Source organism: Crinia signifera, chromosome 4, assembly GCF_055691185.1.
Source record: "Crinia signifera chromosome 4, ASM5569118v1, whole genome shotgun sequence".
NCBI lineage: Eukaryota > Metazoa > Chordata > Amphibia > Anura > Myobatrachidae > Crinia > Crinia signifera.
This window is the reverse complement of record NC_139220.1, coordinates 172,909,542-172,937,168: the sequence shown is the minus strand read 5'-3', so window position 1 is coordinate 172,937,168 and position 27,627 is coordinate 172,909,542. Positions and strand designations below refer to the sequence as shown.

General features: G+C 41.3%; 1 protein-coding gene across 10 annotated transcripts in view; it reads right to left on the bottom strand.

Annotated features, from left to right (window-relative positions):
• Positions 1-27,627, bottom strand: part of SRPK2 (SRSF protein kinase 2) — a 151,757-nt gene that overhangs the window by 64,599 nt on the left and 59,531 nt on the right. For 6 of the 10 annotated variants that reach the window (XM_083182996.1, XM_083183000.1, XM_083182997.1 and 3 more), the window contains exon 3: positions 4,366-4,511. In XM_083182996.1, the coding sequence (XP_083039122.1) occupies positions 4,366-4,511 (146 nt within the window). Of the gene's footprint in view, positions 1-4,365; positions 4,512-10,041; positions 10,086-22,719; positions 22,784-23,302; positions 23,348-23,374; positions 23,394-27,627 lie in introns of those variants that run through there. The other 4 variants (XM_083183004.1, XM_083183003.1, XM_083183002.1 and 1 more) reach the window with 4 other exon arrangements.

The following is a 27,627-nucleotide window of genomic DNA, read 5'->3' as shown; positions in this document are numbered from 1 at the left end:
TTACATATTTCCTTTATCTCACAGGTAACACTTTATAGTATAATGCTCCTAATACAAAATCCATTTGCCATATTTAAAAAGTCTGGTACTTGTTTCCTAGAACGGCGCCCATCACGGGCATCGCATGTACATCGCATGCCATTATAAATAGAAATGCATGGTAAAATGTAAATCACGTCGGTCGCATCGCATGCGGCCAAAAAAAACGCATGCGATGCGACCGACGCGATTACCGATTTTACATAGGGAACAATGTTAAATGGCCCAATTCACCCGATTTCACATAGGGAACAATGTTAAATGGCCCACAGACCCCAAATAGCCACCCTGAAGTGTGAAATGGCCCCCCCAATTGTTAACGCCACCCCACGATCAACATCAACCCAAAGCATGGCGAGCGCAGCGAGCCCATGAGGGTTGGCGGTACGCGTCCTCCGACCTTTTCATACCCCCACTATCCACGTCGGCGTGGAGCTGAGAATCGAGCGCAGCGAGCCCCGCGAGGGGACGCGTATAGCTGTGAAGGTATCCGCGTCCCCTCGCCACGCTTCGGGCTCGCCACACTTTCTATTCTCAACTTCACGCCGATGTGGATAGTGGGGGTATGAAAAGGTCGGAGGACACGTACCGCCGCCGCTCGCCACGCTTCGGGTTGACGTTGATCGTGGGGTGGCGTTAACAATTGGGGGGGCCATTTCACACTTCAGGGTGGGTATTTGGGGTCTGTGGGCCATTTAACATTGTTCTCTATGTGAAATCGGGTCAATTGGGCCATTTAACATTGTTCCCTATGTAAAATCGCGGTAATCGCGTCGGTTGCATCGCATGCGATTTTTTGGCCGCATGCGATGCGACCGAAGCAATTTTTTTTCCTTGCGATGCCGAAGATCAAAATCGTGGGCGCCGTTCTAGGAAACAAGTACCAAAAGTCTTATACACGATCATGTCCAATATATACTTATCAAATCTCCATGTTAGGTAATCCTTCCTGGTGTGTTACACTTAATTGCGATATCTGGTCATCAAACTCCAAAAGCACACACTGAACTGAGCTGTGTTTCTACCTTGTGTTTTAAACCGATGTGTGGTGGAGAAGTGGGAGGAGTAGTTACATCCTGTCCAATCGTCTTAAAAACTGGTTTCTCCATGCAGCACTGTCTACAGACACACCCCTTGCTGGTCTCTCTGAATGGTGAAAAGTTTCTTGGTAAAAGCCTTTTAATAGCCACACCTCTCTGTTCTGTGATCAATCAACTAATAACTAAAAATGACTATAAAATGTGTCTGCTATGTGATATGAAATTCTAATAACGGTCATCTGATAGCTAATTATGTGCAGATCATTTAGAGACTAAAACATCGATGGTATGAGAATTGTTTTTATCGGAAACTAGATTATGAGTGACGAGGAGGGCCTAACGTCTCTTCTGATATTTTAGGTCTTAATTATGGAAATTAGTATGCTACGTTTCCTGTGAGTATCTGGACTTTAACATCCTTCCTAATTGGAATGTGGAGGTATGCATCCTGTACATCCAGCAATGCTAGAAAATCGTTCTTTCTGAACACCTTGGAGCACAAGGATTCCATTCTGAACCTGGAGACTCAAAGAAAACAAGTCAGAGTCCACAGGTTCAGGAAAAAGCAAAAAGAACCATCCGTCTTGTGTACAAGGAAAAGGTTTGAATAAAATCCTCTGTGTCGGACCGGTTCTATGACCCCTACTGTCAGGAGAGAGAGAGAACCGCCTTGTGCAGAGCCAAGGACTTGTCTGTGTCTGCAGGATGCCCAGTAGAAAAACATTGAGTGGGGAAACACCCTCTGAAAGACTGGGAGTATCCCCTCAAAACAATGTCCAGTATCCAATTGTCAGAAGTGGTAACCGCCCAAACGTCTGCAAAGACAACAATTTTGCTCAGTACCAAACAGAACCTCCCCAGAGAAGGAGAGAGCTTCCAATGCCTTCTTAGATTCACAATTGGAACGCCAAGAGCGGATCCATAAAGCATGCCTGGCCATGACAGGAGCAGCAAAAATCTTAGATGTGAAGGTACCAGAGTCCAATGTAGCCTCACCAAGATAGGCGTTTGCTTCACGGATGTTATCTACAAACACCATAAGCTCTAAACTGCGGGAACCATCCCTTAGGCCTTCTGCTAGCGCATCCAGACATCCATTAATGGCTAGAGACACCCAAGCCCCTGCGGTAGCAGGGCGAATAGTCAGCCCCGCATTTGAGTAAATTCCCTTGAGGAATTGTTCAATTTTTCTGTTTGTAGGTTCCTGAAGGGAAGTCACATCAAGTATGGGGAGGGTGGAAGAACAGTTTAATTGCGCAATATTTATTTATTAACACTTTCTTATATAGCGCATACATATGACTAGAGATGTGCAGGTTCTGATTTACTCTGATTTCAAAGCAGGATCTTATTGGCTATCAACTGTCATGTGATTTGGGATAGCCAATAAGATCCTGCTTTGAAATCAGAGTAAATCAGAGTAAATCAGAACATGCACATCTCTACATATGACGCAGCGCTTTACAGAGTATAGTTGAACATTCACATCAGTCCCTGGCCCAGTGGAGCTTACAATCTATATTCCCAATCACATGTACACATGCACACAGACATTCTAGGGTTAATTTTGTTGGAAGCCAACTGACTTACCAGTATATTTTAGGATTGTGGGAGGAAACCGGTGTACCCGGAGTAAACCCACGCAAACATGGGGAGAATATACAAACTCCGTACAGTTAGGGTCATCGTGGGTATTGAACCCATGACCTCAGCGCTGTGAGGCAGTAATACTAGCCATTACACCATCCGTGATGCCCAATATGTGCATCCACAGGAGGCAGAGACTGCCAAATTGTAATATACCTTTCTGCCATGGGATAGAATTCAGCAAAATGCCTGGTAAGGTGAAACTTTTTATTAGGGTGTTTCCACGCCCCTTAAAAAAATCCGTCTAACTGAGGAGAAGGGGGAAAAATTGTGGCATCCTCCTTACGTTTAAACAAAGGCACTTGTGAAGGAGGGACGGTGTCTGAATCTCCTATATGCAGAACTTCCCAAACCACTTTTACTAATGCCTCAACTTTAGATTTGAAGAAACCTGCACCAAACCATGTACCGATTGTGCCAAACCCTGAACCCAAGCTGGCTATGGAGCAGACTGGGGCAAAAGCGCATCCGTTATAGGGGCAGATCTAGGGGCACCTAGACCATCTGTGATGGTCTAGGTGCCACCTGTTGGGCAATGAAATCTTGCATGGCTTGTGCCAAATTAGAAGACCAATCAGGGCATCCGTACAGTGATCACAAATGCCATCATGGTCTCTGATAGTGCAAGAGAACCTAGTGCAGGTGTAAGCACGCAGTGCAAAGGTTCCTTTACCCTTGTGAGAAGGCCCCCTGGAAGTGGTGACACCAATATATTGTACAGAGACACAAACCACACCGACCTATAAATAGGACAGTGGGTAATGACAGGCCCTACACTAATTAGGATAAACAAATATGAATAAGTGAATCTAGTATCTGTGAGCCTACCACAGTAGTAATAAAATTTAAGGAAACAGTATACTAACTATAAGAGCACAAAACCCCAATAAAGGTGCGTACACACGGGGCAATATGATCGCTGGCAATATATTGCTCAGCAATCAGAATGCCCCGTGTCCCATTTTCATCTGCGACCATCTCTGGTCGCAGATGAAAATTTAAACACTGCTGGGTGAAGAGGCAGGGGATGTCTCTGGTCGGAGGAGCATGCTCCTCCGACCAGCGACCATTCAGGGGCTGAAAACGGGAGCGCGCACCCAGCGATTTATCGCTGGTGCACACTCCAATCACTGGCAATATGGTCGCTCAGCGACCATAATCCCAGCGATTTCAGCCCCTATCGCCCCCATGTGTACACAGCATTAGTGAGAAAATAGGGTGTATTAAAAAAATTCACCCCTATATACAGTAGGCATCTAACCCCAACAACCAAGACCATGAGGTGAGGAAAGGGAATATACAACCTTACACCAGGACAGTGTAGGGTAGGGAGGCAGGATAGCACTTACCCAACCCCCCCCCCCCCCTCAAAAACAAAAAAAAAAAGTTTAAATCAGGGCTGAAAAGCCCTGATCCTAAAAACATGCCCTTCTCCTGAGGCACCAAAAGACATGCCCTTCTCCTGAGGCACTAAAGAAAAAACTGATTGGCCTGGGGCAAAATGGGTATTGGGGAGGAGCTCTCCCAGCTGCACTCCAGAAGTTTAACTCCTTGGTGCCCGGTCAGAGGACCTGCAATACCCCATGGTCCAAGTGTAACATCATAGGCTGAAGGAAAAATACAATTTTAGTTTTCTTACCTTTACAGTAATCAGCAGGGTCTTCTTGTTCCTCATCATCAGATCCCAAAATTTCCTCCTCTGGCTCAGGTGGTGCTGGCTCTGGTAGTGGAGGAGGCGGTGGAGGAAGTGGAGGGGCTGTTGGAGCTTTCTGTTGAGCCTCCGGCCTATAAGAAATAAGTGCTTTATTTAATTCACAGCTGCTGTTGAAGTGTTAACATAAAACAGATTTATACTAGTATTTGAGTTAAAGTTTTATTTGGCTGGGGGTAGTTGGGTTGACAATTTCAGTAGGTGGTAAATATGAGAGCTTATTGTGAGCAAAAGCTACCCACTAATGTTGAAATTGGACCATACAAATATCCAGGAGGATACTAAGCAGGGAAGCTACAAAGAGGTCAATGGCTGAGCTGGCTGTTCTGTGCATCTGCGACGATCACACAACCTTTACACAAAGCTGGATTGTATGCAAAGATGGAACAAATAATTATCTATTGAAAAAGTGCCACATTTAGAATATTCTAATGCAGTGATTTCTCCATGTTTAATTTCACAGGCACGTCACTCAGCTTATTTTTACATATCACCAGCTATAGGAGTCTGACAGACAAAGCTTACAATCTATATTCCCTTCTACATGTACACACAGACATTTTACGGTTAATTTTGTTGGCAGCCAATTAACCTACCAGCATATTTTCGAATTGTGGGAGGCGGATATCCACGCAGACGGGTCTGAACCACAGGGTAAGCACACGCAGGCATTCATCATTATTGAATTACTGTGGACACACCTCTTATCAACATTTGGGGTACATCACAACTAAGGAAACACCAGGAATTTTCCAGTTCACCAAATATTAGACCTATTTGGATGCGAGACCCTTTCTCTACATCTGTGGATCATAAACCCCTATCCCCTGGGCGCTGACCACCATCCGCTTATTGCTTTATAAGCAAATTAGTGTTCTATTGTTCACTATCTAGAGCATACAAATGATCTGAAACAGTGTATATTATATCTTTTAGAAGTTACGTACATTTCTTAAACTGGGCACACCCCTGGCCAGCGGATCTAAAGAATAGCAAGATTTAGGGACAAAATCTTATGCATACATTCTAATCAATCATCAACCTTATATGTATACAAGCAGACTCACTTGAATATGCTTACACACACACACACACACACACACACACATACATACATACATACATACATACATGATGTCATATTCCATGGCATTTGTGGCCAACCTATCTGCAAGATATATCAGCATCAGCTGTGCTGCAACACAGACTTGATATGTTGTGAATGTGATGTGTATATGATGTGAACGACATCGTACATACAGATACTTGATCTGATATGTCGGTCGTCAGCTGCTGGAATGACATATGGCATAGTGTACACAGCCTTATTGTAAAAATATTATAATTAGCATATTTGCCACAGGTTTCAATATGTATATGCTCTTAAAGCAGGGTCTCACACTTTCATTCAGCAATGACATTTGTTCTCATGAAAACTTGCTTTGCAGGTCAAGGCCACTTTACAATGTCTCTCCAAGCTCTGGTATCAAAGGCATGGAAGCATTGTACAAATGCACAGAGAGGTATACAGCTAGAAAACACACTATCACTTTGCCATGCCCTAACATTTTTGTTACAAAAACACAAATTCTCTTACAATGACAGTTTTAAGTAAACAAATTACAGGTCTGAAATCATACTTATTTCTCAACACGTATACTTGTTAGGCAGGGGTATGGTATGGATTCTAGGTCACTGACACAAGCAATAGGTCAAGTTGGCAATGGTAAACATGATTTTTTTACCTTGGTCACTTGTTTATACGACCCATGTTGACTACAATTGGGAATGGTAAAGTATGCAGAGCATATCGAGGCACCATGCCAGAAGCATGTCCGCTAATGACCGTCAACCTAATAATCCACACCAAAGCTATTACAGATAAGTATCAGGGACGGCACCAATGCCTGGCAAAGGGAACTTTTGGAATTGCACATAGCTTTCACATGATCGTATTAGCTGTTACAGGCCTGAAAACAAGCATTGGTATAATGTTATAAAGCCAGACTAAGCAGAGATGGATGCCTGGCAAGAAATGCTGGAATTTTGGGAAGATGTAGGAAGCAGAGTAAAGAGAACGAAGCTTGTGGAGAAGTTGTCCATGGCAACGAATCAGCTTCTACTCATAATTGTACCACACTTTCCTACCCACCCTGAATGCCAGGAGGCTCCCGAAAATTGGGTGGCCTTCCACGGATCCCTGGAAGGACAAGTAAGTCTCCAGATTTCTGAGGATCCTACCTTCCTGGTCACCCACTTAATGAGTAAAGTGGATGGTCTAGGCAGCAAAGGACGTGATTCCAGATGAATCACATCATCGTAGCCACACACACACACACACACTACAATGCCAGTGGCTAAAAATAGCATACGCGCGTCCAGCACACCCAACGCACCGCACTTCATCTGAGCCGAACTGGTTGCCTAAGAGTCAGCAACTATGAATTGTATAGAATACATTTATGCTACATCAAAACTGATTGGTTGCTATGGGCATCATCTCCACTGTTCCGCTTCTATGCGCTTTTCACTGCTTGGCACATTTTCGTTGGGTTCCTAATGTTATTGGATAATTTGGCCAAAATAATAAAATATTGCTAGTATTTACAATAATGATAATTCTTTAATTAACCAATAACTTTGAGAAGATTTAACATAACCGAGCCTAACAAATTACGCTATGCAACAAACTACAATTAATTTAGAACATATAAAAGAGATAGGAACAATAGACACTTTAGAGCAGAGTTTAGTATCTATGACAACAGAATCAGCCAATCACTGAAATTAGGTGTATGTCATGTCACTGCCTGAGAGTCACTTGCTGCTAAAGAATAGGAGACAGAAATAAATGAGTGAGTGCAGTTACTACTTTACAAAGCATTTAAAATGGAACATATATTTCTCTGTCTCTACCTCCACTACTACTAAAAGATTGTTTCACATTTTCTTTGCCTTTTGAAATACCCAAAACTGTGACTAAAAACAAAATTAGCAAATTTAAACTGTGTCTACATAAACATCCCATGTAGCGCTCACATTCTACCAGAAACCATAGATCATATATGAACAGACAATAAAATCTTCTCTGTAAAATGGGCTGATCTGCCTCTGGCACGCATAACAAATGCCAATATGAACAATTACCTCAAACAAAAATATATTTTAAAAATGATTCACTCCGTTCCAAAACCATTCTCAATACATCTTGTCAGAGGGAAACCATGATTAAAATAAGCAAAATACAAAACATTAGCTAAGTCTTGTACATTCTAATCTATAACCTTCACACATCTGAAAAGCAAAGGCACAGGATTGTGTTGTAGGCTGAAATGCGTCAGATGTCCCTACAGGCAATCAAAAGCAGGATGTAACATCCATATTAGGCTGCATAGCCGGAATTTGTTGCTATAATAAGTGCTTGGATCTGATTGGTTGGATAACCGTAGTACTGTAATCCTTCAGAACAATTAATAAGGAAATGAAGAGGCAATAAGAAAAAAAAAAAGGGAGAATATATTGAGCAGTGGCCAAGAAAAGAAATTTAGTTCATCTCATTAAGTAGAAAAACGTGATGAGAAGAGGTTATAAATGTATTCCCAGATTGGGGGTTTAGTTTTTCTGGTTCATTGCACTATTTGGAGAAAGACGTAATAATTTGTGGACATTTGAGCATGTCCCATAGTTCATAATTTTTATTATTCAAGGCAGCATATCCTACTTATTAAACATGGTATTATGGGACTAGTGTTAGCAGTGTTGCACACAAACTGTATTTTAAATAGAGGAAATACTGAAACCAGTGCTAATATCTACAATGAATATATGATGGATGGTATATGATAAAGAAAATACACATTTATTTAAGAAGTACAATAAAAATAAAATGACATGGTTATGGAGAAACAACTACATAGTCTATTGGCATATTCATGCAATATCAGACTGGCTCGTGTATGAACCCTTTGAGTGCCAAGTGATTGTCAATATAGGCCAAATTGCCAAGGAGACATTTGGTACTTGTGTATTATCAGGGCGCCCGGCTATGCTACGTTTTCAACGTAGCCTAAGGTACGTTGTCAGCATAGCCTGCGCCGTGATAATGTGATGTGTGTGTGTGCTGTGCTTTATTCTTACCCTCCGGGCCGGCCACCGCATCCATCACGATCCCCGCTGACTCCACCGATGCACGGTCACGCCCCGGCGACAGCGTTCAGTCCCCCTCCTCCAGCAGTTACTCCCCGATGCCAGCAATGTACGTAATGCACAATGTACATAATTCAGCGTAGTGCCGCTGGAGGAGCATCACATGGTTTCCCTGCTCCCCCAGCGGCACTACGCTAATTGCGTACATTCTCCGCAGCGAGTGCCGGAGGAGGGGGACTGAACACTGCCGCCGGGGAGTGTGCGTGCATCGGTGGAACGTGATGGACGTGGTGGCTGGCCCGGAGGAGGGTAATTATTAAGTACAACACACACACACACAATGACAACGTCCTATCCCCACTATCCAAGTCATACCCCTAGTATAAAGTGTGGCGAGAGCAGTGAGCCACCGGAGCCGAGCCAGGGGACGTGTATCCGCGTTCCCTCGCTGCGCTCGCCACACTTTATAAAATTAACTCGGTACTTGTGTAGTTTCACGGCACCCGATATATCGGATGTGATCCAAAGCGACTTTTGACCTGTTCATAACCCCACTATGCATGGAGTTGATTTTATATAGTGTGTCGAGCGCAGCAAGCCACTGAGCCCGAACCGCGGCGAGCCCCGCTAGGGGACGTGGATTTCTGCGCTCGCCATACTATATAAAATCAACCCCATGCGTAGTGTATAGTGGGGTTATGAACAGGTCAAAAATCACTTCGGATCGCATCGATATTGTCAGAGATCGCATCCGATATATCGGGCGCCGTGAAACTACACAAGTACCATTAACTCCACGGTATGACGTGGATAGTGGGGATATGAAGCATTGTGTATTATCACAGCTCCAGGACAAGTTACGTAATAGGCGCCGTGATAATACACAAGTACCAAACATTTTTATTCATCATAATAACCTGTATATGACCTTATATATGAAATGTAATTATTAATATTTTTTTCTCACATTTTTTATTTGAGTTCATGTACAAATGACGCTGGCATTTGTAGCAGATATTTTGCCCATCTCTCACAGAGATGTTGGCACTTAAATGGTCCTTTGAGTCTATTTAAAAAAAATCCAATTTTAGCAGCAAGGTATTACCAGTACGTGAATCTCATATATTAACAGTCCCTTTAGCAACCAATTTTGCAGATGAATGGGCTGAACCAATAGCTGTCCTGAACGCTGCAGAATGTTCCAAGGAGATTGGCAAAATCTAAACAAATAAACAAAAGTCCAATGGAATAACAGATACAATATCAATGAGTTTCCCTGGGCAATTGTCTCCCATCTTCCTCAAGAGCATTTAAAATATATATTGCTGTAAAGCACTGAAACTGATCTGCAGTGCCTTGATGTATACAGCAGACCATATTTATATAGTCAGTGACTACATGTTTAAATGTATGTATATTTAAATTGTGTCTAAATGTATTTAGGGTAAAATGCATTACCATGACTGCACAGTGTAAGAAATCACCATCTTCTGTTTCTTTAGAAAAATGTGTCCTTTCCTAGAATGGAAAGGAGGTAATCAATAGGCAGGAGAGGCAGAGGATGGAATGGAGTGTAAAGGAAGATAAAGTCAGAAATGTAAAAGGGAGAGGAGTGGTGTGGACTTCTTAAGTTATTGTAAGTAGCTTTAAATGGATTCTGAAGGTGAAGAGGATGCAGTGTATGGCTTGAAAGAGAGGAGATGGATGTAGTAAGTTTGGAGATGTACATAAGCTGGGAAATGGCATTGATGATAGATTGGAATGGAGAGCGTTAGTTGTTAGGGAGGTCAGACATGAAGAGATTACAATAGTCTAGTTTGGAGATGACCAGTGAGTGGATAATGGTCTTTGTTGCATCCTCGCTGAGAAAGGGTTTGATACTAGAAATATTTTTTTATATAGAAATGGAAGGAGTGCAAGAGGTCTAGAATGATTCAATGGTTAAGTTTTAATTTGTCTGACAGCCACTGTGCCAAAATACCACTCCTTTTTACTTGTTAGCCATGGTTTCCTGAACAGAGTAGGGTAGAATAGGAACAGCACAAGAAGAACCATACTGACACTGGAAGCATAACATAACTTAGGGAGTTACTGATGTTAGCTAAATATGAAATGTAATACATTCATTTACTTTGCTTACATTTCATAAACCATAAATTACACCATTTTTCTAAGCTGAAACTATCAGTATCTACATAACTATAATTTAATGATGTATGTATGTATGTATGTATGTATGTGCGTGCGTGTGTGTGTATGTGTGTATGTGTGTGTATACAAACTTTGCACACTACCTTATCATCTTAAGGGACTATTTAAGTTTGAAGGTGGGTTTAATCAAATGACCCCTGCGGTCATAAGGGTCCATATGATTTCTGTTGATTTCATCAATTGAGATATATTGTTGGAAAGCTTATGACTTACTGAATACAATGAGGTCCTCTGAACGTGCGCCATGCCCCAGTAAAAAGAGGCATGGTGAACTAGCGGGGAAAGGTCAATGAGAGAGGACATGGTCACATCCCTGTTAAAAAAAAGAATGCAGGGAGTTTGGGCTGTGTGCCGGCGCACAGGCTGCTGCTGCCGCCTCTCTCTCACCTGCTCAGCACACGGTACTGAGAAGTGTGTGCTGAGCAGGGGAGAGAGGCTGAGCTGCTGTAGCAGCCTCTGCTCTCTACTCTCTCTGCAGCAGGGGAGGGGGCGCGGGACTCAGGCCCTTCCAACAAACCCGGGTAAAAAGTACCCTCTCCTCTCCCTCTCGACGGCACTGAATACAACACAATAAACAGACTCCCTTAAGTGGACCATTGACTGGTGGGGTTTCCTGTTGCAGGACAAAGCAACGTTGCCGTGTTGCTTGGCGGTGTCAATGGAGGAGGCAGCGTCCCCGATGACGCGCCTACTCCTCGCCACACCCCCCGGATAACGTCAGCGAACTGGCAATAATGTGCTGAAGGGATGTTAACTAACTGAGCAGCAACTGAATTGCTCAATTTTGGTCCCCCTAGTGCCCAAAGGGGAAAACATAGCGTTTTCACATTGGAAAAAAAAAAAAAACAGGGTGTAATTGTGGTTCCATGTCAACAGATATAACACCCCTCAAAAACAAAAAAAAACTGTGAAAAAAGCATGTCAACCGCTTATCTATTGCGACCTTTTTATTATCGACTAATGACCTGCTCCCTAATAATACACACTGATTCTATACCAGATGCATCCTATACTATTAGGAGAGTCACACACTAGTGTATCAGGGACCCCACCAATATGCAAAAAAAGGTACTTGTGTAGTTTCACGCCGGCACTACCTGCAGATCATATGCAAGTTGCATGCAATGGGATTTATCACACCCCCCACTATCCACGTGCAAGCGGGGCGAGCGGACGCAGATTACTTGACGTGTATTACTTGAGGTGTATTCCGCGTCCGCTCACCACGCTTCGAGCTCGTTTGCCACGTCTTCTCGCCAGGCTTCGGGCTCGTTTTACGCATCTGCTCGCCGCACTTTGGGCTCAATGGCTCGCCACACTTTATAAAATCAACTCCACACCGATGTGTATAGTGCGGGTATGAATCGGTCGGGAAGATGCATACCACGGGGCTCGCCACACTAGGGGCGGACATTGATAATGGGGGTCTGCTATATCGCATTGTAGGCAAATCGTATGCAAATCACATGCAATTTGCATACGATGAGATCCGTTGGTAGTGCCGTTGGTAGTGCCGCCATGAAACTACACAAGTACCGCAAAAAATGATTGGGGACAATTGCATACTCCCATAAGCATTAATTAATTTCATATTAGACAACGCAAATCATGCAAGGTCCTTAACCATTTTCCCTTAAACTGGCTGTTCTCTTTGAGCAAGCAATATAGTGCATACACATTAAATTCAACGATTTCATAAACTACATCATCCAGTGGTCACATCCAGGAGCATGCGGTCGTTAACAATACAGTCAGGATTTAACTGCATGTACAGATGACAGAGATAGTCATTAACAGCTCGCAGGAGCACACTTCATTAATGATATAGTGCGTACACACTAGTGACTAGACAATATGCACAAAAATACTGTTAACATTATTGTGCAGAACATTTGCAAAAATAGTCTGGCATACTCAGCTTTATCCTGCAAGGTCAACAGCTCCATATTAAGATATTATTTTAAACTATAAAGCACAAACAAGTTCACAATGTTATTGGTTGTTAAATTTGATAATTAAATTGACTTAAGTAGAGCTGTAACTAGCAGCAGATAATTTGAAATTATATGCTAACTATGGGGAACCACTAAATAGTGAAAGAGACTTTTCTTGGTTCATAATTTACATGTGTAACAGAAAATTACAGATGACCAATGGGATCTGCATACGTGATAGCACTGTAAAACAGGACAGAAGAAATGTTTTATGTACTGTACTATGTCCTACTAGTTTACCTTCTCCTTTGAGCTGCAAGCTACAGCCTAAAGCAGGCATGTCCAACGTTGGCCCTCCAGATGTTTTGAAACTACACATCCCAGCATGCTTTGCAATAGTTTTAGCTTTCTCTAATAGCAAAACTGTGGCAAAGCATGCTGGGATGTGTAGTTTCACAACATCTGGAGGGCCAACGTTGGACATGCCTAGCCTAAAGTAACAATTATGCTGCCCATACACTTGTGAGATATTGTATACAATCATTCGATTTAGACCAATTCTGGACGATAAATCGAATGATTGTATGCATTTTTAAGGGACTTTGACGCCATGTGCAGGCACGCCGTCGAATGTCGCGTCTACAGATATTATGTGCTGCACATAATATCTATCGAATTGTAGGAGCAGTCCCATGTGGTTTTTGACCACATGCGATCGCTAGAATACAATCCGGGAGTGGGGGGTGGAGGGGATGCATTCAGCGGTGTGGGGTTTGGGGAGGGGGCCCTAGAGACCGCTGGCGGCGTACAAGTGTCTCGTATCAGGGGGAGGTGGAGTAGTGTAGTGCTAGCAGTAGCGCTTGCGACCAGCGGGGGTCAGTGGTGGCGGGAGAATTGTTTAAAATACTGGGCTGCCCTGTGATTAGTTGAGAGAGGCTCAGCCAATCACAGGGCAGCCCAGTGTTTTAAACAAATCTTCTGCCACCGTTGATTCCCGAAAGCGCTACGGCAAGCATACACTACTTCGCTGCCCCCTGCCCGCCCTCTTCCAGCACCCGATGTGCCATCGGAAGATGGCATTCGACATCGGGTGCTGACTTTTGCACCCAAAAATGTGATCGGATTCGATGGATATCGTACTTCGATGTCGCATCAAATCCCATAGCATAAGTGTATGAGCAGCATATGAACCATCTCTACTCATGGTCGACAATGGAACCATATGATGCCTTCCCATTAAGGGTGCAGAATTGGCCTACTTTGAATTAGGTCCCTGAAACATGAGGATATACTGCTCGTTAACCAGAAGAATACGTATTCTGCATTACCATGGTTTATTAAGATTACAGTAAGTAGTGCTACAGTATCACAGTAATTACCAGGTACATTAAACTTGGTTACGTTATAGATGATCGAAAATGTGAAGGTCGACAGTGACTAGGTTGACATAGAAAAAAAGGTCGACATACCTTAAAGGAGCCCATACACCAGCGGCGGGGTACCTTTTTTGGGCCAATTGTATGGTGGAAAAATCCTTCGGGGGCCATATGTAAAAATTTCTCTTACAAATTGTCCTGCTGCAGCCGTCCCACGCTCCAGCGGCTGCACCTGAATAGGACTGACAGTCTCAGATTGCTGTTGATTAAGAGAAATCTCGCAAGAACTACCAACCTCTCACAAGAAGTCCCCTGTACTTGACTCCCGGCAAAGCCGCTGGGTGGGTAGGAGGGCCACTCAGACCAGCTAAGGGGGCCGAATATGGCCCCCGGGCCAGAGGTTCCCCACCACTGCCATACACGCTCTGTTCTGGGCATCCGTTCTGTACTTTTAAAGTACACATTGTATCGCATTGCATGCCTTGTGCATGCAATGTTATGCGATACGATGTAAAGCTAGTACAAAAAATATGTGCAGTACATACTTTTTGTACTGTACTATGAGATGCCGCGGGAGCGCGCAATTTTTTAATTGGTATTCTCAAAGCCCATTAAATACGCTTCTAACGCTGCCGGATTCTTCTGGATGGAATGCAGTCAGCAGGTCAACAATAAAAAGGTCGATACTCAATAGGTCGACAGTCCATAGGTCAAAACATGAAAAAGGTCAACTTACGCTATACCGATATGGTCAAAAGGTCGACATGTTTTTAAATGTTTTCTCCTAAACAGGTGTTTCTTCATACTTAACTATGCAAGTGGACATAGAGGGAGAATATAATAGTGTGCCGAGCATAGTGAGGCCCCGTGCCCAAAGCATGACGAGTGGAGCCATGCAAGGGAACTCTGTACACATTTATGCTTTTACCCACCAAAAACACTGAAAACTTATGTTGACCTCTTGCTTGTGTTGGGCATTCCATCATGTCGCCCTAAGCCATGTCAATCTATTTACTATGTCGACCTATGGCCTGTAGACCAATAATGGTCGACCTAATGACGGTCAACCTTCATAATGTTGATTCTGTGACCAATACCCTTCTGGATTGCTTATACACTTTTAGTTTCAAGAATGACTTAAGATTGTTAAAAAGGTTTTTAATGATGTTTAATGACTAAAGATGTTGTACTGAAAGTCACATAATTACATCATATAAAATTCAATTTTTTTTTTTTAAATATTTAAATTTAAAATATTTTAATATATACCATGGTTTCAAAGAATCAAAAATATCTGAGATATCTGTGTAAAACAACCCATAACAAAAAGTTAAATAATATTTAAAACATGCATGGCAAGTTAAACTTATAGGGTACGATTCAATCGTTTCCACCCCGTCTGCCACTAGATGGCGTCTGGCAGAGCAATTCAATTGATGCTTTGCTCGGGTGCGCATACAATGGGCTAAAACATTTCAGCTTGTAGCCTCCCGAGGTGCAAGCTGAAATGTACGATAAATTAGCACTTTGAGAGACAAAAAGGAAGTTTGGGCACCCTAAGCAGTTAGATAGTTTTAACCACTATGTGCAGCTAAATCCATCATCATCATCATCATCATCATCATCATCATCATCATCATCATCATCATGTGCAATCCAGTGGCGTCAATTCCATTTAGGTGCCAACAAAACAACTGAATCCCTACCTTGGCTTATAGTTGAGTTCTTTTGTTTACACTTTATGTGGCATTTAAATGCCATTATATTAAAAAAAAGAGTGTACTCCATTTTATTTCTATAGTTACTGCATCTATTCTAGTGATGTGATGTAGTCTGATCTCTCCTTCTCCTGCAGGGGAAGCAGATCAACTTGTGCGGAGGGCACGCCACTGGCTCCCACTGTGCATGTCAAGGGAAAGATAAATCAGCTAAGATTTTCTTTTTCAAGATTTCTATTTGAATCTGTGCTTTCGTTTAAGAGTACACATTCTTGTTTTATCGAAATTCAACACAAAACGCCCATCTCCTGCACATTAAATAGAAAATTACTTTTATTACACAGTCTAGAAAATCCTTGTGGTGTGTATGCATTAGGTCAACATTAACAATGTTGTCATTCATAATGTTGATACCAAAATTTTGACAATTATGATTTTAACATGTTGACATTTTCAAAATATCAACACCAGAGGGTTAGGCAATAGAGCAAGCATGGGTGACCTTTGGTGCTCCAGCTGTTGAACTACACACCCCAGCATGTCCTGCTAGGGTTTTGCCATTTGCCAATGCTAAAACTGTTGCAGGGCATGCTGAGTTGTGTAGTTCAACAGCTGGGGGCCAAAGGTTACCCATCCTTGCACTAGGGGGAGGATTAGGGTTAAGGATAGGGATAGGGATAAAGGAAAGGACAGGTCTATTCACTGGAATACAACGCAATCAGATGACTGTCAGAAGCGACAGTCACATGACCTCCAGGACCCGGAAGATGCCGGGTATGTGCCACTGGGTGACCAGGGACTATATGTTGGCATTTCACATGATGAATGTTGACAAGGTCAATGATGACGAGACCACATTGACATTAGGACAACCCTTTTTGGTTGATTCTTCTACCACTTGCAAAGTGCAATCTTTTAAACAGATATAAATCTGTCTCTTTTCTCAAAGAAAATTGGTTTCATTGTGTGGCAGGGACAGCATACTGTATTTCAACATAAGGGTGATGTGGAAGATCCAGTGAAGTTTTTAGAGCAGCAGGATAATTAGATCAAGTCCATGTTTCCTAAACTGATGTGATCAAGGTTTGGCTGATTAGCAGCACCTGTAATATGTGTGTCCAAAGCAGGAGGTCATTGCTCCCAATATTGAAAAGCAGCGGGGTGCATGCCGCTAATGCAATAGTATTTTAGGTGCTGTGGAGTTTACCGTGTCTGAATCCTACAGAAAAACCCGTGAGATGTAGTCTACTTGCCAAGCATATCCTGGTATGCTGTTTACATGCACAAATAAAGACCCAGACTCCATCTCTATCCAGTGTATGCGATTCCATGTCACAATTGTTAAAATAACGGTAGAATTCAAAACAAAGAACAACTTTGTTTTGCTTAAGTTTCAGTTTGCAGTAGCTGAATTTTAGTACAATTATTTATATCTAGATCCGCAAAATAAAAAAACCTTTAGATCATATAATTTTTTTCTTTTAGATTGGAAGACGCCTATCAGGTTGACATAAATTTGAAATTTTTACTGCTAATTAAAACACAGCTTTTAAACCACACCCTCAATTATCTACTAATGGGTAAGAACAGTTACTGGTCAACATTATGTTGCATAATGCTGCTATTGTCACACCCAACACCTATTTCCTACTTTCAGATTTTATTCTTTCAATTATCACTGCTGCCTCATTATTTATATTGAAGTACAACCCAACTGGAAAGCACTATAAATTATGTTCGCTCGATTTAAATGTTCATATACCTAAATGAATTAATCCACATATATGAAGTATGCAATGGTGATGCATAAACAAACTGGTTAAAAATTAAAGGCTCAAGGCCCCCCATACACCTGAAAGACATTGCACCCAATCATGCACTCTTGAGAGATTGTATGATGGAATGTATGCAGGTTGTGTGCACAAAATTGTGCAATGCGTGGTCCCGCGGGTTGGTCCTCTGATCAGACGATGTCAGACCGCAAGGAGGAAGTGCACTGCTGCCCTCAAGTCACGTGAACCGCACAGAAGGAAGGAAGGAGAGTAGTCAACCACTGCTGCTGTAGGGTGCTGTGCCGGACATTCCAGGGAGATGGAGAATGCCAGAGGGATGCGAATATTTCTGTTCAAGATATTAGCAGCCACACATCCCTCCACGTCCCCCCTGCTCCTTTTCACAACTCACACAGGATGGAAGCCGGGGCTGCTCTAGTAGGCCAGCCCCCCTAGGGCAGTTGAAGGAAAGTTGGAAACAATAATGATTGTAAGCAGGTCTTTCTGATGTATGGCCACCTTCAGACCTAAATACTATAGAGTAGTGTACAATCATATTGGAACAGTCTTCGACCACCATTTATGCACAATACTCTTAATCTGATAACCCAGATGTAAGAAATTAGTACTTCCTTTTGCAGGAGGGCTATACCAAGAGAAACAATTATTAAACTTTCTGAAGAGGGCAGAAGCAGAGGAGTTGCCATAGCAACCAGCTTCTAGCAAGTACTTATTAAATTCATTCTATCAAATAAAAGGTATAAACTGATTTATTGCTATGGACAACTTCTCCACTTCCCTCTTTTGAAGGCTCGATACATCTCCCCAAATCGGCAAGAACAAGATCAGAGTTTTTTTCCCTTCTATTGCTGCAAAAATTGTGAATTCAACAGTAAGTTTAATACTTAATGCAAACTACATCTATCCTACATCATTTTTGTTCTGTTGATCCATTACTTTCCATTTTCATATTTACAGAACTACCTATAGATAAATATAGAAAGCACTTTGGATATATTAGAACAACACTGGGTTACAAACAGATGCCCGATTTTTCCATTCTAACTTCCGTTCCCTTTTATAGATTCAGTTGCGGTGTTCCAACTAAATAAAAGCATGTAATGAAAATGCTTTTTGTGAAAAAAGGTTTAACCATCCGCATTCACAGAAAAGAAAAATGTACCAGGAAAAAAGTTCTTGGTGGCCTGTATGATATGGTCACGCAATGTTGACCTGAGGTCAGTAGGATGGCAAAGTAAAGAAAGAGAAAATTTGCTGACGGCGCCAGGCAGGAGAGAAAGCCACTGATGCCGTCGGGCAGGGACCTTTAGATGTAGGTAAAACTGATGTTAAAACATCAACATGTACTGATGCCGTCGGGCAGGGACCTTTAGATGTAGGTAAAACTGATGTTAAAACATTAGTCCTACTTATTACTTATAATGAAATAAAGCTGAATAGTAATCGACTTTTCAGAGAAACATATAAACAAAAGGTTAAGAGGGGTATTTAATCTGTGCCGATACTTCCAGACAAGTTAAATATCGGCATTCACCTATTTAATGCTGCCGTCACTGACTGCATTGAAGGCTGTCAGATCTGACTTTTTTTAAAGTCGTATCTGTTTTTTTGAACTTTAAAACACTGAATACCAATGGTCAAATTAGTGTAAGAAGCCATTGAAAATGGGCAGGATTAAGACTGTTGGAATCTCAGATTGAATACCCCCCCCCCCCCCCCCCCCGGTATTCACACTGGTTAAGAAATGTAATAAACATTTTGATTAAAAAACACTTATTTAGCATAAAAAAAGTATTTAAAAGAAGTCATGGCACCGTGACTGTATTATTTTTTTGTTTAAACCAAGGTGGTTAAAAAGCAGCCAAATTTGAAAATGTATTTTATGTGGGCGGTTCCCGGAGAAAACAATGTGGTAGATTTACAATGCGATATTGCCCATAGCAACCAATTAGATTCTTCTTATCATCAAGAAGATGATAGATGGATTCTGATTGGTTAAATGTGCAAAATCTCATCTTCAGTAGAACTCCCATATTAGTAAATTAGCTTTCATGAGTGAGTTTAAGAACCTTTAAGTGCCTGGCATGTATAGAGTGCCACACCACAATACATATATGGCAGTGGTTCCCAAACTGTGTGCCGTGGCTCCCTGGGGTGCCTTGGGACACTTTTCAGGGGTGCCCTGGGTTAGTGGTCAAGGAACAACTCAAATTATTAATGGTTAATTATTTATGAGAAAAACCAGTGCTGGTGGCTGCCAGTCATAAAATGTGTACAAACCGAAGCAAATCCTGCCCTTTACCACATAACTGACCCTAAGAATTGCATATAAACCCTATCTAATTACATTTTTTTTTTTGGGGTGCCGTGAAAAAATTCTAATACTCTAGGGTGCTGTGATTCAAAAAAGATTAGGAAACCATGATATATGCTAAAAGTTATACAGAAAAGTCCCATTCCTATGTTCAACTAGAATGCACAGAACACTACAAAATAGCAGCCAATGGGGGGACATTTTTGTTTTGGTATTGGCCACGTAGTGCATCTGGAACAGAGGTCAAGTGCACTACACGACCATTCATTCAAATCAGTTACTATTTACTATAGTATTCAACAGTATTTTAGACACATGACTAAGAACTGAATTGGAAACATAGATAGCGAACATATCACTCACTGTTGCATATATCAGTGCTGCACAAATTTCAACTATGTTTTAACCTCGCCAACAGTTTCAACAACAAATCGCATTAGCTAAAGAAAATAGTTTCAGTACTTTGAATATGAGTCACATTGATAAGGTAAGTTCACAGCGTGAAAACGTAACCTTTAAAAACCACAGATTAAGGCTTTATATGTGACCAGCTAATGTAGTGTAGTAAACCAATATCATTTTGTGAATTTGTATTCCTTCCTAGCCATAAGAGCTGTTGAGCATAGTAAAACGGAGGCCTATTCTTATTTGAGGTCGATTCACTTGTTGGAGATGTGTGAAAATGTGCCCATGACTTAGAATTATGGTAGAGTAACATTGCACAATATCCAAAATCCCTCTATGTCCTGCAACGGAAAATACAAGATTTTTGTGGCCGAGAGATGCAGTGATAATGGTCCACCACCAGCAATTCACTGCCATTGTTATCAATTGAATTTTCCTATTAGTGACTCTTTAAACAACATTTCCGAGGAGTTTGCTTTATGTTGTAGGTGTTCTGTACTATTGCCAGTACGGTGATCCAATACAGAAATGTCGAGTACTATTTTTAGCTTTGAATAAATATTTACACTCACTATATAGGACTAAAGATTTAGTGGAACATTTATGGTGTGTACACACGGGGGCGATATGCCGTGCTATGCGAGTCCCGATGCGATCAGATCACATCGGGACTTGCATCGCACAGCATGCTAGAGAGGCACAATTAAGACTATATAGTGCAGATCTGCACTATATAGTGTTGCCTGCCCTCTCTATTTCACTGCCGATTTGCGCTAACATGGGAGCGCGCATCGGCAGCGTATGAAAAAGCATGCGATCAGCATGCGATATGGCTTCCGATGTTCACTACATCGGCAACATCGGAAGACATATCTTACCGTCTGTACACACACCATTACACCAGATCAATACTATTCACTATAACCACTTTGACATTAATATACTCCTTTAGGTAAGCTAAAAACAGAACAGCCCAGCAAGCACTGCTAGCAACATACTTTTTTCCCACCCATTTCAAATAAAATATTAAAAACACACAAAAAACAAAAAGTTTGTGTCATGTGATCTTAATCTTATTCGAAGAAATACTTCAGAACTTTTAGGTTCCTATGTGGAGATTATGGGGTTAATTTTGCCATAAAAAATACTGAATTACAAAATTGAGGCAATTACAACAGTTCCTAAAATCTCAGACACTAGGACAGGGGTCTTCAACCCATGGCCCGCGGGCCACGAGTGGCCCGCTGACTTGTTTTTCCTGGCCCGCCAGTGAATAGCATTATTAAAATGATTGGCGTGCTGAATGAAAAAAAAAAATCCTTCCGTGCTGTCCTCTTCGCAGTGGGATGCGGCGGAGGATGCTGCTGGGTGAGGTTGAGGCTGGGGCGGGCGGGACTGTGCACGGACATGCGCATTGTCTACTTCCTGATGCCGCACACAAGTTCCGCCCGCGCCCTTTCAGACAACCGGGAGACTGGAGTGACAACCGCCGCCATCCGCGCACTGCACCTGTCCCTGCCTGCTCCTTAGCTGTTAAGACAGCAAAGACAGACGCCGCCAGCAGCAGCAGCCCTCTGCAAGGGACACTAAGGCAGGTGCCTCAGGAGAGGGTGAGCTGGCTGTATTTAGAAATGGTTTGTTGAACATGGAGTTGGGAGTGAGGTGAGCTGGCTGCATTTTTAAATGGTTTGCTGAACATGGGGTGGGGGGTGAGGTGAGATGGCTGCATTTTTAAATAGTTTTAATAGTTAAAACACCTCCGTATAACTTAGTGGCCCTCGGACTTCGTTGAATTTTTTTATGTGGCCCACTCGGTCTTAAAGGTTGAAGACCCCTGCACTAGGATATACCCTAATACTTGATTTACAAAATAAATACCGCAAGGAATCTCAGCAGAAGAATATTTATCAAGTACGTGCAAAAAACACTTGGACTGTATGTGCCAAAATTCAGACATGTATGTCTGCATCTATGGAACAATATACACGACTAATCTATATAGGTTAGCCATTCCAATGCTATGTGTAAATGGCACTCCCTTGTCTACAAATATCACTGCATTTCACATAACGATTATTTAGTTCAGCATCTGAGTCTATTGCTGCTGAGAGACAGAGAGGAAAGCAGTACAGACAGACTGATGTATAGACTCAAGGCAGTCAGTGATGACACAATGAAAAATAGCACACGCAAAATTAGATTATTTACATTACGTGGAATTGTCATTTGCATACAGCAGCTATCTAACCAAAACAAATCAATAACCCTTTGCAACACAAAACCAATGCACCTAAAACAAATGAATGAATAGTACCACAATAAGCTCAGAAGGGGCCCGATTAGGCTGCTACAGGATTATTCGTTCAAGCTAACGCTGTAATGTACCTTTCTGAAGAGGACGACTTCTCAGAGTTAACTGACATCAGCAGCTCAATCTTCCACTTGGTTTCTGGAAAAATCAGAAAATATTCACGACCAGGATTGCCTGCTGTGTCTTGACTTAGCAAACAAAACAAGAAAATATATATAAAAAACGGAGCTATATTTTCCAGTGGTTGTAGCTTAATCCTTGTTTGAGGAATAAAAGGCCCCTGGATTAGGGCACCCTCAGATGTAGAAAAAAAAGAAAGAAAAAAAAAGAGGAAAGAAATATATATAAAAAAAAATAAACACAATTCACTGGTGCTTTTCAGAAAAAGAAAGCTCCAGCGGCATCAGGCCTGGCTGAACTATACACATGACTGTTTATGAAAGCAGGAAGGACCATTTCTATCAAGCAGGGGGGTGTTTCTAACCAGAGAATGAACACACTACATTACATATCAGATCTGTTAACTAAAAGGTTGTAAACAAGATAGAGGTGATTTGCTTCTGGTCATCCTTTACTTCAATTATGCTGAAGGCTCTCGATCACAAATCTCAAAACAACATGTAAAACAAATAAAAGACTCAAATCAAATATCTTAACTGTTATATCAACGAACAGACAGATTTCTCCGTCATCCAGAATTAAGAACAACCTCAAGTTAGAAAGACAAACCTTTTACATGCAGAGGTGAGAAATAGCAGTATATTTCTCTTTTCTCATTTCTCTTCCTGTAGTTCCCCCCCTTACAAAATGCATAATGCTCAGAGCCCAAAGACAGCAACACCCATCAGCAGATCTTAGATGTTATATGCACCATACAGAAAGAAAAAAAAAATCCACAGACTGTATGAGAACAGGGTCACAGGAACAGAAGATCAATGCTTTTAAGAGAACATTGGATGTAAAGGGGAGGACACATTCTACATCATTTCTGATTTTCAATTTCATCCCAACACAAATGTTACAATAAAGAAGTATAGTAAGCCTGCCATTTTCCCAGACAATGCTCTGGGAGATTTGTGATCAGTACTTCAGTGCAGCTTGTAGAACAACACATTTCATAGTGAGAAATGAAATGGGAAATTACGGTGGCTGAAAACCTAGCCAAACTGCTTATTATTTTTATACAAAGGACACAGAAAGAAAATGCTGACACCATACACAGAAGCTAGCTTTTAAACCATGTTTGACATCAATTATAATACAAACTAATGGAATGTAACTTGTTTGTTTTCAAAAGCAGTAATAACAAGCAGAAAAGGGAATGTAGCATAGACTGATAAGAATTGCAGATATACAGCAGTATTTGAATCTCACTCAACTGAATTAATTCATTGCTCATTTTAATAAGCAGCAAACACCTGCCAAACATTTCATAGAAGTTGAGATTGTAAAGGGAGGTGGGCACGTAGAGTATACTGCACTGATGACTTGATGATGAATCATGCATACTACCTACCACACAAACACCTACATGTCTGAATAGATCAAGTTCTTTTGTAAACATAAATAAAGAATGTAAATGTACTGACTGATAATATTCATTTTACTTGCATTATTCAACTACCTGCAATAAATTACCGCAGGTAAATGTCTTGCCGGGAGCTATACAATAAGCCCTTATAAATCGTGGGGGACCCGGCTTATCTGGGATTTTGTTCTACCTGACTCGGGCCCGCAAAACCAAATCCCCGAAAGCAGCCCAGCAAAGACACACACCGGTTTCAGGGAGCCTGTGTGTTTTCCTGTATTGTTTACTTTATGAGTGACCGAAATTGGATAGCATGTAAAAATAAAAAATCGGTGAAACTTCAGAGACAATCATGAAAAACTGTTTTTGCACCTAATGACTCACCATTAACCTTTGAGTGCCAACATCTGTGAGAGATTATCAAAATATTTGCTAAAAATGCCAACATCTGTGAGAGATGTGCAAAATATCTGCTAAAAATGACAGCGTCACTCACATTTGTTATATAAATTCAAATAAAAATTTTTTATGTAAAAAAAGATTATAATTCCTATATAAAGTAAACATAACAGGTCATTATGATGAATACAAATATTTGCTTGCCAATTTTCACAAAAGATGCCCATACACGTACAATTATTGTATACAATATCAAATTTCATCACATCTTTGTTTGCGATGAGATCTAGTACAAAAAGTATGTGCAGCACATACTTTAGATCTCATCACATATTGTATATAATATTGTATAAATAATTGTAACGTGTATGGGCACCTTGACTTTGACAAATTCACTTGGCACTCAAAGGGTTAATTGGATACATCCCTAAGTTTTTAAGAAAAAAGTAAAATGTTCTATACAGCCACCAATAAAAACACACACTGGATATTAGAGAACAAATGTATACTACTGTAGTTGAAATAGCAATTTCATAAGTTTTCCCTTTTACATAAAAATCTCCCTTCATAAAACCGATATAAAAAAACTTAGATGATATTAACCCCTTCCTGACAGAGCCAGTTTTTGCGTTCCTGACAGAGCCCTTTTTTTCAAATCTGACAGGTATCACTTAAGTGGGGATAACTTTTTTTTGCTTTTACTTATCCCAGTGATTTTGAGATTGTTTTTTCGTGACACATTGTACTTCAAGTTAGTGGTAAATTTTCGTCGATACAGTCTGTTTTTTTGTGAAAAATACCAAAATGTCGGAAAAAAATGGAAAATTTAGCAATTTGCAAAATGTTAAATTTTCTGCTTGTGAGACAAATAATCATACCACTCAAAATAGTTAATAACTAACATAGACCATATGTCTACTTTATGTTTCCATCATTATTTCAACTTCCTTTTATTTTTTTTGGACACTAGGAGTCTTACAATATGAATAGCAAATTCTCAAATTTTCAAGAAAATTTCAAACACTGATTTTTTTAGGGACCAGTTCAGTTCTGATGTGACTTTGAGGGACTTGTATGTGAGACACCCCCATAAATGATGCCATTTCAAAAACTGCACCCCTCACAGTATTCAAAACAGCATTTTGGAAGTTTGTTAACCCTTTAGGTGTTTCACAGGAATTAAAACAAAGTGTAGGTGAAATTTAAAAATTTCATTTTTTTTGCAGATTTGCAATTTTAATACATTTTTCTAAGGAACACAGTACATTTTACTAGAGAAATGTGACTAAAAATTGATTCCCCCAATTCTTTTGTTTTCATAAATATCCTATATGTGGCCCTAGTGTGCACGTTGACCAAACCACAGGCTTCATAATAGAAGGAGCACCTACTTGATTTTGGAGCCTCCTTTTTATGAGATTATTTTTTAGGCACCATGTAGGTTTCTAGGCACCATAAGATGCTAAAAGTTAGGAACCTCCCCCACAAGTGACCCCATTTTGCAAACTACACCCTTCAGGGAATTCATCTAGGGGTATAGTGTACATTTCAAACCCCCAGGGGTTTCACCAATTTTGATACAACTGGGCTGTGAAAATGAAAAAATTAAATTTTTCATTTTCACAGCTCAGTTGTTTCAAAATTGGTGAAACCCCTGGGGGTTTGAAATGTACACTATACCCCTAGATGAATTCCCTAAAGGGTGTAGTTTGCAAAATGGGGTCACTTGTGGGGGGGTTCCACTGTATGGGTGCTTCAGGGGTCATTCAACCAGAATCTGTGCTGCAAAATCCAAAAATCACTCCTTCCCTTCTGAGTCCTGCCATGCACCCAAATGGTATTTTTTGGTCACATGTGAGGCATTGCCGTACTCGGGAGAAATTAGGGCACAGATTTTGGGGTGCTTTGTCTCCTTCATTCCTTGTGAAAATGAAAAATTTGGAGCCAGAACTGCATTTTTGTGTAAAAAATGTAATTTTTCATTTTCACAGCTCAGTTGTATCAAAATTGGTGAAACCCCTGGGGGTTTGAAATGTACACTATACCCCTAGATGAATTCCCTGAGGGGTGTAGTTTGCAAAATGGGGTCACTTGTGGGGGGCTTCCACTGTATTGGTGCTTTGGGGGTCTTGCTAATGCGACATAGCACCCACCAAAATTCCACCAGAATCTGAGCTGCAAAATACAAAAATCACTCCTTCCCTTCTGAGTCCTGCCATGCACCCAAATGGTATTTTTTGGTCACATGTGAGGCATTGCCGTACTCGGGAGAAATTGGGGCACAGATTTTGGGGTGCTTTGTCTCCTTCATTCCTTGTGAAAATGAAAAATTTGGAGCCAGAACTGCATTTTTGTGTAAAAAATTTAATTTTTCATTTTCACAGCTCAGTTGTATCAAAATTGGTGAAACCCCTGGGGGTTTGAAATGTACACTATACCCCTAGATGAATTCCCTAAAGGGTGTAGTTTGCAAAATGGGGTCACTTGTGGGGGGGTTCCACTGTATGGGTGCTTCAGGGGTCATTCCACCAGAATCTGAGCTGCAAAATACAAAAATCACTCCTTCCCTTCTGAGTCCTGCCATGCACCCAAATGGTATTTTTTGGTCACATGTGAGGCATTGCCGTACTCGGGAGAAATTGCGGCACAGATTTTGGGGTGCTTTGTCTCCTTCATTCCTTGTGAAAATGAAAAATTTTGAGCCAGAACTGCATTTTTGTGTAAAAAAATGTAATTTTTTACACAAAAATGCATTTCTGGCTCAAAATTTTTCATTTTCACAAGGAATGAAGGAGACAAAGCACCCCAAAATCTGTGCCCCAATTTCTCCCGAGTACGGCAATGCCTCACATGTGACCAAAAAATACCATTTGGGTGCATGGCAGGACTCAGAAGGGAAGGAGTGATATTTGGTGGTGGAATGAATGGTGGGTGCTATGTCGCATTAGCAAGACCCCCGAAGCACCAATACAGTGGAACCCCCCCACATGTGACCCCATTTTGCTCACCAGCTTTGGGAGGGGGGCTGGCGCTGCGGCTGGTGGGGGGGTGGGAG